The sequence below is a fragment of the Saccopteryx bilineata genome, chromosome 2 (genome assembly GCF_036850765.1).
Source record: "Saccopteryx bilineata isolate mSacBil1 chromosome 2, mSacBil1_pri_phased_curated, whole genome shotgun sequence".
Classification (NCBI taxonomy): Eukaryota; Metazoa; Chordata; class Mammalia; order Chiroptera; family Emballonuridae; genus Saccopteryx; species Saccopteryx bilineata.
The window spans coordinates 192,300,977-192,316,191 of NC_089491.1; the positions used below are offsets into that span (position 1 = coordinate 192,300,977).

General features: G+C 39.8%; 1 protein-coding gene across 6 annotated transcripts in view; it reads left to right on the top strand.

The window, feature by feature from the left end:
* The window catches only part of IFT88 (intraflagellar transport 88), a 154,045-nt gene that overhangs the window by 59,878 nt on the left and 78,952 nt on the right, over window positions 1-15,215 (top strand). For all 6 annotated transcript variants that reach the window (XM_066258992.1, XM_066258995.1, XM_066258993.1 and 3 more), the window contains 5 exons: window positions 367-469; window positions 1,436-1,550; window positions 3,288-3,519; window positions 8,327-8,397; window positions 13,754-13,840. In XM_066258992.1, coding sequence (XP_066115089.1) covers window positions 367-469; window positions 1,436-1,550; window positions 3,288-3,519; window positions 8,327-8,397; window positions 13,754-13,840 — 608 coding nt within the window. The remainder of the gene's footprint in view (window positions 1-366; window positions 470-1,435; window positions 1,551-3,287; window positions 3,520-8,326; window positions 8,398-13,753; window positions 13,841-15,215) is intronic.

Sequence of the window (15,215 nt, forward strand, 5' to 3'; positions counted from 1 at the left end):
AGTTTAAATTCTACATGAATTTATATTTATGGAGAGAATTTAGTTCACTCTCTTGCTTATTTTTTTTTCCACCAGTGTCATTAACCAGACATGATTATTCTTTGTAGGTCTTCCTGAGATTAATGGATAGGAAATACTACCTAAATTAGAAAGAATACATGGAAAATTAAGGTGAAATCCAGAAGTCAGCCTTACCTATCTGAATGTTCTGGTTTATTTGGAATGCAAGATTTTCTCTGTCTACTTCATTTCCTAATTGGTTGGGTATCTTAATATATGCAGCTAATTTTGTTATATGACTTTAATCTCTGGATAGATTATAAACAAAATGGGTTTAAAATGGTTATTATGTGTTTTTTGCCTTAGGTTCTTTTCAACTTGGCCAGTCAGTATTCAGCTAATGAAATGTATGCTGAGGCCCTAAACACGTATCAAGTTATAGTGAAAAATAAGATGTTTATCAGTGCAGGTAGGTGTTGATAGTCAGTTTGTCTATTAAGTACAAGTTCTTTTGTAGTGTTTATGTTTCCTCACCATATGGTTTCTTACAATGAAATTACCTGTGTTTTAAAATAAATTTGTATTTACATAGAGGTGTCCTGCTTAAAAATACTGTTTATATGGAAAATCACACAAATGCAAATGAGGAACTGCAGTTGGTATGAGGTATATTACTTAATGGTAAACAGAAATTGTTCTGTCATCTCCAGTAGAATGAGCTATGGCAACCCCACGGTGCATGCTTCCACTTGTATAATTCATCCCCAAGAGGCTATAGTTTATACCTAGCACATTGTGTAATGCATATATTTGTTTGTAGTATTAAAATTTATTAATATCATTTTAAAATCATATAAAAGTATGTATGGCATTATTGAGTCTGATTTTAAAATCTTACATTTTTCTTAGAAAAACACAACTCCAGTTTTCTAATATAAATTAGTTGTTCTCTAGTTGTATTTTTAGGGATCCATCTGTCTTAAGTTCTATTTCCTCACAGAATTCCTTGTTGCAGCACCTTGGTTGTTCATTGACTGCTTTCTCATATGTGCCTTGACTGGGGAGCTATAGCCGAGCCATTGACCCCTTGCTTAAGCCAGCAACTTTAGGACTCAAGCCAGCGACCTTGGGATTCAAGTCAGTAACCTTTGGGCTCAAGGCAGTGACCATGGGGTCATGTCTGTGATCCGATGCTCAAGCTGGCAACCTCAGTATTTCAAACCTGGGTTTAATTCTGCATCCCAGGCCAATGCTCTATCAACTGCACCACCACCTGGTCAGGCAGTATGCCTATTTTAAAAGAAGATTTTTAAGTAGTGTCTGAACCTCTATAATTTGAGAAAACTTTCAAAGAATATAAATTAAGATTATCTAAAATATCATAGAAAAAATGAAAATCATAGAATATTATACATTTATTCATTTTTTTAATTAGGAAGATTGAAAGTGAATATGGGAAATATTTATTTAAAGCAAGGAAATTATTCCAAAGCCATTAAATTCTACCGGATGGCATTAGATCAGATTCCACGTATCTATAAAGAAATAAGGTGAGTTTACATAACTTTGTAAGATTTGTGTTGCTTTTCTGAAACAAGATAACTCTTCTGACCGGTTTTCAGTGCACTGAACATTTTGAGGTGTTTGTACATGAATGCTATTAGATCCATGTTATGTCTATACTTGCATACATTTGACAGGTTAAAGATAAAAGCATAATATGTGATCAGTTGAAAGAAAAGTAAGCTACTTGTCCTATATATAGGAGACAACTTCTAAATACAGCTGTCAACACAAAATCAAAACTTAGTCCTTAAGAATATACCAGACTCTAGAATGCAAGGCTAGAAATTCAGACCTCTTGACACTCAAATGCTGTAGATTGAGAGTGAAATCATGGGAGGAAGGAATTGCTTCTGAATCTTAGAAGAAAAGATTTGAGGGGGAAATGGGATACTCTTTCTCTACAATATTTCAAGAGAAGACACAGTGAATTACCTTATGGTCTGGTAATAACCTTAGGTTTCCAGGATATTTACTGGTCATAATTTCCCCTAGGCCCAATACACTCCCTCTGTGAAAGTTAATTTATTTGTAAGAGCCACCTTCCATGATCATTTGTTTTTTATCATCATCAGTGTATGTCTGTCTTACAAAACAGTGCCCTTGAAGTACTTTTAACCCAGGTGAGGCCAAGAATGTGAGCATTTTAGACATCATAATCTTAGTTTATGTTAAGTGCTTCATAATCAAGAAGCAAAGAGGTGCTTGTACTAATTAAGTTGACAGAATAATTGCTGAGAACAAGAACGGTCAGGAAAAGCATTATGAAGGAGGTGTACTGTACTTGAGATGGGTGATTTAAGCAGAGAGGAAAGAGAGGAAAATTCCAGACAAAGGGAACATCACAAAAAGAGTCAGGGAAATTAGATTCATGATCTGCTCCAAGAATTATGAGTGAATGAGTGTGGTTGAAACAGGGATTGTGTTGAACAGTAATTAGAAATAATATGGGATCACGACCTTTAGAATGCCTATAATCAAAAGGTGGATAAGTATTGAAGAGATGTAGAGAAATCACAGACCTCATACATTGGCAGTGTAATATGATACAATCACCTTGGAAAATAATTAAGCAATTTTTTAAAAAGCTAAACACAGTGTATATTGTATGGCCACTGGTACTCTATGTACCACTTTCAGGTTCACAGCCCAGAAAGTGAAAGCATGTTATCTCAAGGGATTATATGCAAATGTTCACAGCAGACTCATTCATAATCACCAAAAGTTAAAGCAATCAATGTCCATCAAGTAGGCTATAGATGAGTGAAATGTGGTATATTTGTACTGTGGAACACTTTGTCAATATAAAGGGACGGAAGCGCTGACATACACTACAATATGAAGGATCTTCATTCTGTTGATTGAGAGACTCCAACATAAAATGTCACACACTTGTATGAGTCCCATGTATATGCAGCACCTAGAAAAGGCAAATTCAGAGACATAGGAAGTTAGTGTTGCCCAGAGCTGGAGTCTAGGATGGGAGTGACTGCTGATGGGCACAGGCTGACAAAAATGACTTAACAAGAGCATGGTTATAGTTCCACAACTGTGTGACTTTAGCAGTAAATGTTATGATACGTGAATTAAACCTCAGTAAAGCTTTTACAATACAAAACAGAAAAGTCAAGTGGAAAGAAGAGAAGGGAACTATCTGTGGAATGTCTTGACTACTATACTGAGGTCTTTAGACTTACAGCTGATCCCTGTTTATTTCTATTTAGGATGAAAATTATGCAGAACATTGGAGTTACATTTATTAAAACTGGCCAGTACTCTGACGCCATTAATTCATTTGAGCACATAATGAGCTTGGCACCAAACCTGGAGGCCGGATACAACCTCATTCTCTGTTACTTTGCCATTGGAGATCGGGATAAAATGAAGAAGGCTTTCCAGAAACTGATTGCTGTTCCACCAAAAATTAATGAAGACGATAAATACATCTCACCAAGTGTGAGTCTGAGGAAGACTACTGTAGCCAGCCCTTAATCATCATGCTTTTCCGCTTCCAGAAATGAAAAAGTAGAAGAGGATGACTTAGGTGTCTGCCAGCCCTGTATTAATGTGTTTTACTTAAATTTAAGTTTAATTAATGCATTTTATCATTTTCATTTTTTATTTAAATTAGTTTAAGAATGGCACTCCATTGAAATAGGGCTACAAAGTATGGTTAAAGTAGACAGTTTTAGTTAGGGGAAAAAAGGAGAACATTAGGAAAAAGATTCTATGCCATTCTTTAATGTATAAAACTGTTTTTATTGTTTCTTTAGTCATTGTTGAGCAGAGGAAACTAAAACCATGTGTACTAAATACATCAAGAATCAAAAGAAATAATTTCTCATCTTTAGATGAGAAAAATATGACTTTAAAAACAAGTCATATCTTTAAAGACCTGAGGAAGTACTGTGTAGTGTTAAGTGAAAATACTGATATATATTCATACATGAACATGACCTGAAAGGAAGAATACCAAATTAGAAAAAGTAGTTTCTGGAATGATTATTTTTCTTAATGCTTTTAAAATATTTTTCAGATTTTCACACTGAAAATATTGGTATACTAGTATATTTCACATTAAGTCAGACTATACAAAGTATAAATACATGTATTTATAAATTAAGTAGTATAAAAACATCCGTTTCATCAGTTGAGCTTAGTAGACTTTAAGGGCATTGTAGCTTTGTTGTGGGCTCCACTGCTCAGCACCTACTCTCTTGGCCCAAGTTCCATTACATATGAAACAGGGCTAATTATAATAACTTACCTTACAGGCTTATAGGGTTAAATGAGATAATGCATGCAAAATACTTAAAACAGTTCCTGGAATATAGTAAGTATTGGGTAAATGTTAACTATTATATATTACTTTCTTTTTGTTTTATTTTGTTCTATTTTTTTTTTTTTTTTTTTGCCTTTTTCTAAAGCTGGAAACAGGGAGAGACAGTCAGACAGACTCCCGCATACGCCCGACCGGGATCCACCCGGCACGCCCACCAGGGGCGATGCTCTGCCCATCCTGGGCGTCGCCATGTTGCGACCAGAGCCACTCTAGCGCCTGAGGCAGAGGCCACAGAGCCATCCCCAGCGCCCGGGCCATCTTTGCTCCAATGGAGCCTTGGCTGCGGGAGGGGAAGAGAGAGACAGAGAGGAAGGCGTGGCGGAGGGGTGGAGAAGCAAATGGGCGCTTCTCCTGTGTGCCCTGGCCGGGAATCGAACCGGGTCCTCCTCCGCACGCTAGGCCGACGCTCTACCGCTGAGCCAACCAGCCAGGGCTATTTTGTTCTTTTTTTTTTTTTTTTTTTTTTCCTTTTTTTTTTTTTTCATTTTTCTGAAGCTGGAAACAGGGACAGTCAGACAGACTCCTGCATGTGCCCGACCGGGATCCACCCGGCACGCCCACCAGGGGCGACGCTCTGCCCACCAGGGGGCGATGCTCTGCCCATCCTGGGCGTCGCCATGTTGCGACCAGAGCCACTCTAGCGCCTGAGGCAGAGGCCACAGAGCCATCCCCAGCGCCCGGGCCATCTTTGCTCCAATGGAGCCTTGGCTGCGGGAGGGGAAGAGAGAGACAGAGAGGAAAGTGCGGCGGAGGGGTGGAGAAGCAAATGGGCGCTTCTCCTGTGTGCCCTGGCCGGGAATCGAACCCGGGTCCTCCGCACGCTAGGCCGATGCTCTACCGCTTATTTTGTTCTTTTTTTGAGAGAGGCAGAGAGAGAGAGAGACAGGAACATGGAGCTGCTCCTGTATGTGCCCTGACTGGGGGAATCAAATCGGTAATCTTCACGCTCCAGAATGACACTCCAACCAACCAAGCTGTCTGGCCAGGGCTTAATTTTTATTGATTTTTAGAGAGAAAGAGAGAGGAAAGGAGAGAGATGGGAGGGGAAGGGAAGCATTCATTTATGGTTCCACTCAACTGTGCATTCTTTGATTGCTTACCATGTGTTCCCTGACCGGGGATTGAACCCACAACCTTATCATTTGGGATGAGGCTCTTAACCAACTGAGCTAACTGGCCAGGGCCTATATATTACTTTCATGTTGAGGAAAAATAATATATGCTGTGAAAAAAAATCATCAGTGTTTTTAATAGGTAGTAGAGATGTGGCTTATACTAAGAAATTGATGATCATTAAGCATTGGTATTTGAGTGTGACAATATCACACAGCTTCCTGTACTTGGTCCTTTTCTATCCAGCCTGACCTTTTTTTTTTTAATTATTATTTTTTTAATTTAGAAAATAAAATTTAAGCCCTAGCCTCTTAGCTCAGTTGGTTAAGAGTGTCGTCCTGAAATGACAAGGTTGAGGGTTTGATCCCTGGTCAGGGCACACATGGGAAGCAACCAATGAATGCACTACTAAGAAGAACAGCAAATAAATGCTTCCCTCCCCCCCTCTTTCTCCCTTCCTTTCTCTGTCTCTGAAAGAATAAATCAAAAGAAATTAATCCCTGGCCAGATAGCTCAGTTGGTTGGAGCGTTGTCCCAGAACATGGAGGTTGCCAGTTCGATTCCCTGGTCAGGGCACATACAGGAGCAGCTCGATGTTACTGTCTCTCTCTCTCAAAAAAAAGTAAAAATTAAATTTAATTTAATGGGATGACATTGATCAATAAGAATACATAGGTTTCAGGTCAACGTTTCTATAGCATTTGAACTGTTGATTGTGTGCCCATCATCCAAAGTCAAATCATCTTCTGTTACCATATATTTGTCCCTCTTTAATCTCCCCCACCCACCCACACCTTGGTAACCACTTCACTTTCATTTATGTCCATGAGTTTCAGTTTTATATCCCACCTATGTGTGAAATCATATAGTTCTTAGCTTTTTCTGATTTACTTATTTAATTTAGTATAATGTTCTCAAAGTCTCTATCCATGTTGTTGTAAATGGCACTATGTCATCATTTCTTATGGCTGAGTAGTATTCCATTGTATATATGTATCACATCTTCTTTATCCAATCCTCTATTGAGGTACTCTTGGGTTGTTTACATGTCTTGGCCACTGTGAATAATGCTGCAATGAACATGGGGGTACACGTGTCTTTTTTATTTATTTATTTTTTTTAATGAGAGGAGGGAAGGCAAAGATACAGACTCCCTCTCGCCTGTGCACTGACTGGTATCCAGCCAGCAAGCCCTGTAGGGGGCAGTGCTCTGCCCATCTGAGGCCATTGCTTTGTTGCTCAGCAACCAAGCCATTTTTCAGGGCCAGAGGCGGAGACTACGGAGCCATCCTCAGTGCTTGAGGCTGACTCACCCAAACCAATCAAGCCATGGCTGCAGGAGAGGGAGAGAAAGAGAGAAGGGGAGGGAGAAGGGGAGGGTAGAAAAGCAGATCATCGCTTTTCCTGTGTGCCCTGACTGGGAGTTGAACTCGGGACATCCACATGCTAGGCCGATGCTCTACCACTGAGCCCAACTAGCCAGGGTGTGTCTTTATGTACCAGTGTGTGTCTTTGAGTTTTTGGGTAAATACCCAGTAGAGGGATTGCTGAATCATATGGTAGTTCTATTCTTAAGTTTTTGAGGAACCACCATATTTTCTTTCATAATGGCTATACCAGTTTACATTCCCACCAGCAGTGAATGAGGGTTCCTTTTTCTCCACAGCCTAACACTTATTACCTGTCTTGTTGTCAGCCAATCTAACAGGTGTGAGGTGGTAGCTCATTGTAGTTTTGATTTATAATTCTCTAATAGCTCATGAAGATGTTGGCCATTTGTATCTTTTTGGGAGAAGTCTCTGTTCAGTTCCTCTCCCCATTTTTTAATTGGATTATTTGCTTATTTGTTGCTGAGTTTTGTGAGTTCTTTATATATTTTGGATATTAACCCCTTATTGAAGCTGTTGTTTGTAAATATCATCTCCCATTTGGTTGGCTGCCTTTTTGTTTGTAGTCAGTTTCTTTTGCTGTGCAGAAGCTTTTTAGTTTGATACAGTCCCATTCATTTATTTTTCCCTTTACTTCCCTTGCCCTTGCAGTCAAATTCATAAAATGTTCTATGTGGCCCAGGTCCATAAGTTTAGTACCTATGTTTTCTTCTTTGTAATTTATTGTTTCAGATCTTATATTTAGATCTCTGATCCATTTTGAATTGATTTTTGTTCATGGAGACAAAATGTAGTCAAGTTTCACTCTTTTGCATGTCAGCCTGACCTTTTTGTCAGCTGCTCAGAATTGTTAGTTTGCTGGAGAATGTGACAGGTAATCAAAAATAAGAAAAACTGGCCCTGGCCGGTTTGCTCAGTGGTAGAGTGTCAGCCTAGCATGTGGATGTTCTGGGTTCAATTCCTGGTCAGGGCACACAGGAGAAGTGACTGTCTGCTTCTCCACCCACCCCCCTCCCATTCTTGCTCTTTCTCTCTCTCTTGGTTTCCTACAGCCATGGCTCAATTGGCTCTGGCAAGTTGGCCTTGGACACTGAGGATGGCTCTGTGGCCTCTACCTCAGGTGCTAATAAAATTGCTCGGTTGCTGAGCAATGGAGCAGTAGCCCAGATGAGCAGAGCATCGCCCCCCAGTGAGCTTTCCAGGGGGATCCAGTCGGGGCACATGTGGAAGGGAGCCTGTCTCTCTGCCTCCCCTTCTCTCAATAAAAAAAGAAATTTCTACTTTACGTAGGGAAAATGGTGTGGAAAGGTTAATTTGCTGATCATTTTCTACAACTAGTTAATGGTGAGGTGGATTAGAAATCCTACTTCTTAGTGTTTACCTCTGAATTATGTATTTTTTTCCAATTTTATTTTCCCAGGATGATCCACATACTAATTTGGTGATTGAAGCTATAAAAAATGATCAGCTAAGTCAAATGGAATGTGAAAGGTAATATTGGGGCACTTAATAATGAAAATCTAATAATGTAGGTAAATTTGTATGAAAGAGTTGGATGTGCATCTGAGTGTGTCCTTCAGAATTTGTGCTGTGCAGCCTGTTTCTCAGACAGCCCTGCCGTTTCCCCACTTCTGCAGTACACTGGTTGGTTTCCCTTCATAGTCGTCTCAGTGCTTGTGTTGGTTCCAGTAGTCTTACTCAGTCACTTTACTGTTTCTTTGTAACACGTTTTCTCTGCGTTTGGTGCAATATTGGAATTTTGTTTATATTACCTTTATTTTTAAAAATTATATCTTCATGTGTTTTTGTCCATCCTCCCAATTAAGTTTCAACTCCCAAAGACAAAATTCTATTTATTTTTTTCTTCCTTCCTCCAATATGGTATCTAGTCTCTGCCATTTATGTTTTGAAATTTCTAATATGTACTTACTGAACATGCAACAGATATATTAGTAGTATATCACATGATATACCGGGCCCTTAGTTTTTTAAATAGTGGTAAAATGCATAATTCTTTACGGTTCAAGAATGTTAAGTACATTCACAGTGATTTGTAACAAGAATTTTATTTTCCCAAACTGCAACTCTGTCCCCATTGACTAACAGCTATCCAGAACACACCCCCACCCAACCCGTGGCACCAACTTTTACTTTTTCTGTCTATGAATTTGTCTGCTCTAAGTGGGTTCATATCATTTGTCCTTTTGTGACTGTCTTATTTCACCGAGCATCATGTCCTCAATTTTCATTCATATTATAACATGTCAGAATTTCCTTCCTTTTTAATTCTGAATGATATTTTATTATATGTATGGAGGGCCCCTAATCTTTAGAAAGTAATTTAACATAGAAAATAAAATGGAGCCCTGGCCAGTTGGCTTGGCAGTAGAGTGTCTACCTGCGATGTGGAAGTTCCAGGTTCAATTTCCAGTCCAGGCACACAGGAGAAGCGACCATCTTCTTCTCCACCCCACCCCCTCCTCTTCTCTAGCTCTCTCTCTTTCCCCACACACAAACTCTTGCAGCCATGGCTTGACTGGTTTGAGGAAGCTGACCCTGGGTGCTGAGGATGGCTCCATGGCCTCTGTCTCAGGCCCTGAAATAGCTTGGTTGCTGAGCAGTGGAGCAGTGGCCCCAGATGGGCAGAGCATCGTTCCTATAGTGGGCTTGCCAGGTGGATCCTGGTTGTGGTGCACGCATGGGGAATTTGTCTCTGCCTCCATACCTCTGCACCTCTCACTTAAGAAAGAGAGAGAAATTAAGGGAGGGAGGGAGGGAGGGAGGAGGAAAGAAGGAAAGAAAAAGGGAAGGAAAAATGGAGACTTGCACTTCTGGAATGATTGATAGAATAAATGCACTTTCCTTTGTTCTTTCCACTAAGTCCAAAGATAATGTTGCAGTGAGTTCCTCTTGTGTTTCCCAGACTTGGAGCTGAAGAAGCTCAAAAGCAGATGATGTCATGGGTACATTAAACAAACAAACTAACTAAAGGCCTGCTTTTTCTAGCTAAAGGACAAGAAAAGGGGTAGGCTAGCAAGACAGAAAACTTTTAGGCAAATACCACAGGAAAATCAGGCTCCACCCCTATGCCTGCCAGCAAAAGCCAAGTGAAAGGGAACCAGATCTTCACCCTCACAAAGCTATAAAGCAGGGGTCCCCAAACTATGGCCCACGGGCCGCATGCAGCCCCCTGAGGCCATTTATTCGGCCCCCGCCGCACTTCTGGAAGGGGCACCTCTTTCATTGGTGGTGAGTGAGAGTACTGTATGTAGCGGCGCCGCAAAGTGAGGCGGCACTCACAGTACTACTTCCGGTGACGCCGGACGCACATGTCACAGCTCCGGAAGCGCGTCATATCACTTGTTACAGCTAGCAGTAACAAATATGGAACTGGACATTGACCATCTCATTAGCCAAAAGCAGGCCCATAGTTCCCATTGAAATACTGGTCAGTTTGTTGATTTAAATTTACTTGTTCTTTATTTTATATATTGTATTTGTTCCCGTTTTGTTTTTTTTACTTTAGAATAAGGTATGTGCAGTGTGCATAGAGATTTGTTTATAGTTTTTTTTTTATAGTCTGGTCCTCCAACGGTCTGAGGGATAGTGAACTGGCCCCCTTTGTAAAAAGTTTGGGGACCCCTGCTATAAAGAGACACTCAGTACCCCAAAAGGCCAAGCAGGGAGCCAGGACTTTAATCCCAAAGGCCCTTAAATTGCGTCTCACCACTCGGTCGTTTCAGTGAACAGCACATCAGCATGGGATTCCACCCTACCCAGCAATAACGAGGCACTTTTCCCCCTCTCACCTGGGGTGGTGTCAGGGGGATAGTGGAGAGTTAGGAATTTCATCTTCAGCAGTTATAAGGCCACCCCACTGTGGTGTCAATAGGGACTGTGGTGGAAATGGGAACTCCTACCCCACCCAGCAGAAGCAAGAACCCCTCCTACCTTGGATGTCAAAGAGGCCATGTGGGGAAACTGAACTTCTTTTATCTGGCAATAATGAGGTGAGGACTCTCTTTCCCCTGCCAGAGCAATGTCAAAAAAGCCAGCCAAAACAAAAGACTTGAATGATAAAATTCTCTCATGATGCAGAATGTTCCAATTTTGATCAAAAATCACTCATGATAACAAGATCTTAAATTGAATGAAAAAAGACAGTTGAAAGATGCCAACAACGAAAGACAGAGGTGTTAGAATTATCTGACAAACTTTAAAGCAACTGTGATTAAAATGGCTTCAACAGCAATTATGAGCATGCTTAAAATAGGTTAAAAAAATAGAAACCCTCAGAAAAGCAATCATTTCAGCAAAGAAATGCAAGATATAATGAAGAGCCAAATGGAGAGTTTAGAACTAAAAGTTACAGTAACTGAAATAGGAAGTTCAGTGGATGGGCTCAGCGGAGAACAAGGGGAGAGGAAAGAGGGAACTCGAAGACAGAAATGGACATTACCCACTCTGAACAACAGAGGGAAAATAGACCAAAAAAAAAAAAAGTGAGTAGGCCTCAGGGACTTCTGGGGCTTTAACAGAAGATCTACCATTTGTGTCATCCATGTCCAGAAGGGAGAGTAGAAAGATTGGGCTAAAGAAATAATGGTGGTAACTTCCCAAACTTAGCAAGAAACTGAATAAATCCCAAAGTGAATAAAACCAAGAAAATCTGTGTCAAGATATATCATGATTAAACTTTCAAAAATTAAAGACCACATTTTGAAATGAAGCAGAGAAAAACAACACGTAAGGGAAAAGTGATTAGAATGACAGTGGAAAAGCCTTAAATCAGTAACCTAAGCTCTCAGCTGAAGAACTTACAAAAAGAACAAAATTAACCCATAGGAAGCAGAAAGAAAGAAGTAATAAAGAACAGAAATCATTGATTGACATTGGAGGGAGAAATGATAGATAACATCAATGAAATACTTTTAACATAACTCTCTCTCACTTAAAAAATATCAGTAAAGGCCCTGGCCAGTTGGCTCAGCGGTAGAGCGTTGGCCTGGCGTGTGGGGGACCCGGGTTCGATTCCAGGCCAGGGCACATAGGAGAAGCGCCCATTTGCTTCTCCACCCCCCCTCCTTCCTCTCTGTCTCTCTCTTCCCCTCCCACAGCCAAGGCTCCATTGGAGCAAAGATGGCCCGGGCGCTGGGGATGGCTCCTTGGCCTCTGCCCCAGGTGCTAGAGTGGCTCTGGTCGCGGCACAGCTTTGCCCCTGGTGGGCATGCCGGGTGGATCCCGGTCGGGCGCATGCGGGAGTCTGTCTGACTGTCTCTCCCCGTTTCCAGCTTCAGAAAAATACAAAAAAATAATAATAATAAATAAAGAAGACATATAATTACAAGTATTGGTAAGGATGTAGAGAGATTGGAATAATATATGTTGATGATGGGAATGTAAAATGGTATAGCCACTTTGGAAAACAGTATGGAAATTCCTCAAAAGATTAAACCTGCAGCCCAGAGCATCGGACAGGTGTGCAGACATCCCAGGTTCGATTTCTGGGCAGGGCACAGATGAGAAGTGACCATCTGCTTCTCTTTCCCTCCCTCTTCCCCCTTCTCTCCCTCTTCACCTCCAGCAGCCAGTGGCTCAGTTGGTTTGAGCGTCGGCCCGGGTGCTGAGGATAGCTCAGTTGGTCTGAGCATCAGCCTCAGGCACTGAGCATAGCTTGGTTGATTTGAGCATCAGCTCCAGATGAGTTGCTGGGTGGATACCAGTCAGGGTGCATGCAGAAGTCGGTCTCTCTATCTCCCCTTTCTCAATTAAAAAAAAAAAAAAAGCAATTTTTTTTCCTAGGTGTGTACGCAAAAGAAATTAGAGCGTATATCTACACAGTAACACTGATCATAACAGCATTATTCATAATATCCAAAAAGTGGAAACAACCCAAGTGTCCACAGCTGATGAATAAATAATATATGATCTATTTAGACAATGGAATAGTATTTAGCCATAAGAAATAATTAAGTACTGATATATGCTACAATACACATGAACCATGAAACATTACAACAAATAAAAGAAGCCAGTCACAAAAGACCACATAGTCTGTAATTCAGCTTATGTAAATGAAAAGTAAAGATGGCCCTGGCTAGATAGTTCAGTTGTTTGGAGCATGGTCCTGGTTACAGGTTCAACCCCTCGTCAGGGCACATAAAAGAATAAACTAATGAATGCATAAATAAATGGAACAACAAATCAATGTTTCTCCCTCGTGTTTGCTCTCCTCTTAAAATCAATTTTAAAATTTTAGAAAAATATAGATGAGGCAAATCTATAGATACATGAAGTAATTCAATTTTACTGTTCATCACACTGTTTCTTTAATAACCATTTCCTCTAATGTCCACAGACAGTGCAGATTATTTAATATCAGCTGCAGAGCCTTTTGCCTTTTTTCTCTCCAATGCCTCTTTCTTCCTTTTGTTTGTCAGCATGTATCATAAAGTAGAAGAAAACTGAGCTGTTGACTCAAAAGGCAGTCATGACTTCCATTTCCTAGTCATGATTTTCAGGTTGACTTACCAAGTTCTAGTATAGCTGTCCACCATTGAGTGGGCTTCGTGATATGTTAGTTTTGATAATGTTCACACTTAATTTTTTTTAATTATATTTTATTTATTCATTTTTAGAGAGGAGAGAGTAAAGGGGGGAGGAGAGGAGCAGGAAGCATCAACTCCTATATGTGCCTTGACCAGGCAAGCCCGGGGTTTTTGAACCAGCGACCTCAGCGTCCCAGGTCAATGCTTTATCCACTGCGCCACCATAGGTCAAGCACTATACTTAATTTTTTTAATTTTATATTGTTTCTCTATAAAATATTTTTGTTTGTTTATTATAGGAAAGCCGTGGCAGAAAAATACATTATGACAGCTGCAAAACTCATTGCTCCTGTAATTGAAACATCTTTTGCTGTAGGATATGATTGGTAAGAAAGAAATTCAGTGTAACTGGATGGGTATGGTATTTTCTTCCCATAATTTATACTTTTACTGGTTTAAAACTTTATCTGATATAATTTGAAAGTATTTTCTCTTATATCATAGGTTGTTTTGTTGATTGTTTCTTTTGCTATGCAGAAGCTTTTTAAAGGCTTTTTTTTTTTTAATTATTTATTTATTTATTTATTTTTACAGAGGCAGAGATAGACAGGGACAGACAGACAGGAACGGAGAGAGATGAGAAGCATCAATCATCAGTTTCTCGTTGCGCATTGCGACTTCTTAGTTGTTCATTGATTGCTTTCTCACATGTGCCTTGACCGCGGGCCTTCAGCAGACCGAGTAACCCCCTGCTGGAGCCAGCGACCTTGGGTCCAAGCTGGTGAGCTCTTTGCTCAAGCCATATGAGCCCGCGCTCAAGCTGGCCACCTCGGGGTCTCGAACCTGGGTCCTTCCGCATCCCAGTCCGACGCTCTATCCACTGCGCCACCACCTGGTCAGGCTGCAGAAGCTTTTTAGTTTGATGTAGTGTCACTTGTTTAGTTTTTATTTTGCTCCTTGTGCTATAGTGTCATATCCAAAAAATTATTGTCAAGACTAATGCCAAGGAGCTTTTTCCTTTGGTGTTTCTTTCTACGCAGTATATGGTTTGCATTTCTGATTTTATTTATTTGAATCTTTTCTCTTTTTTTCCCCAGATAGTCTAGCTAAAGATTTGTCAGTTTTATCTTTACTAAAAAATTAGCTCTTATATTCATTGATCTTTTTATTGTTTTTCTAGTTTCTATTTTATTTATTTCTTCTCTAATCTTTGTGGTTTTTTTCCTTGTTATTTCTTCCTGCTAACTTTGGGCTTAGTTTGTTTTTCTTTTTTTTTTAGTTCCTTGTAAAGTTAGATGTAAAGTTTAGGGTTTTTTTAATGATTTCTTTTAATGTAGGCATTTATTGCTATAAACTTCCCTTTTGGAACTGCTTTTGCTGCATCCTGTAAAGTTCAGGTATATTTTGTTTTCATTTTATTTGTTTTAAGGTATTTAAAATATTTTCCTTTTGGTTTCCTCTTTGACTCATTCATTATTCAGGGGTGTGATTTTTATTTTCTACATATTTGTGAATTTTTCAGTCTTTGTCTTGTTGTTGATTTATAGTTTTTATACCATTTGCTAAGGTTTGTTTTGTGACAACACATGATCTATCCTGGAGAGTGTTGTGTGTTCACTTGAGAAGAATGTATATTCTGCTGCTGTTCATGGAGTGTTTTGTATATCTCTGTTGAACTAAGTAAGATATAGTTCAACTTCAGTGTTTCCTTATTGATTTTTCTGTTTGAATAATTGTTATTGAAAGTGGAATATTGAGATT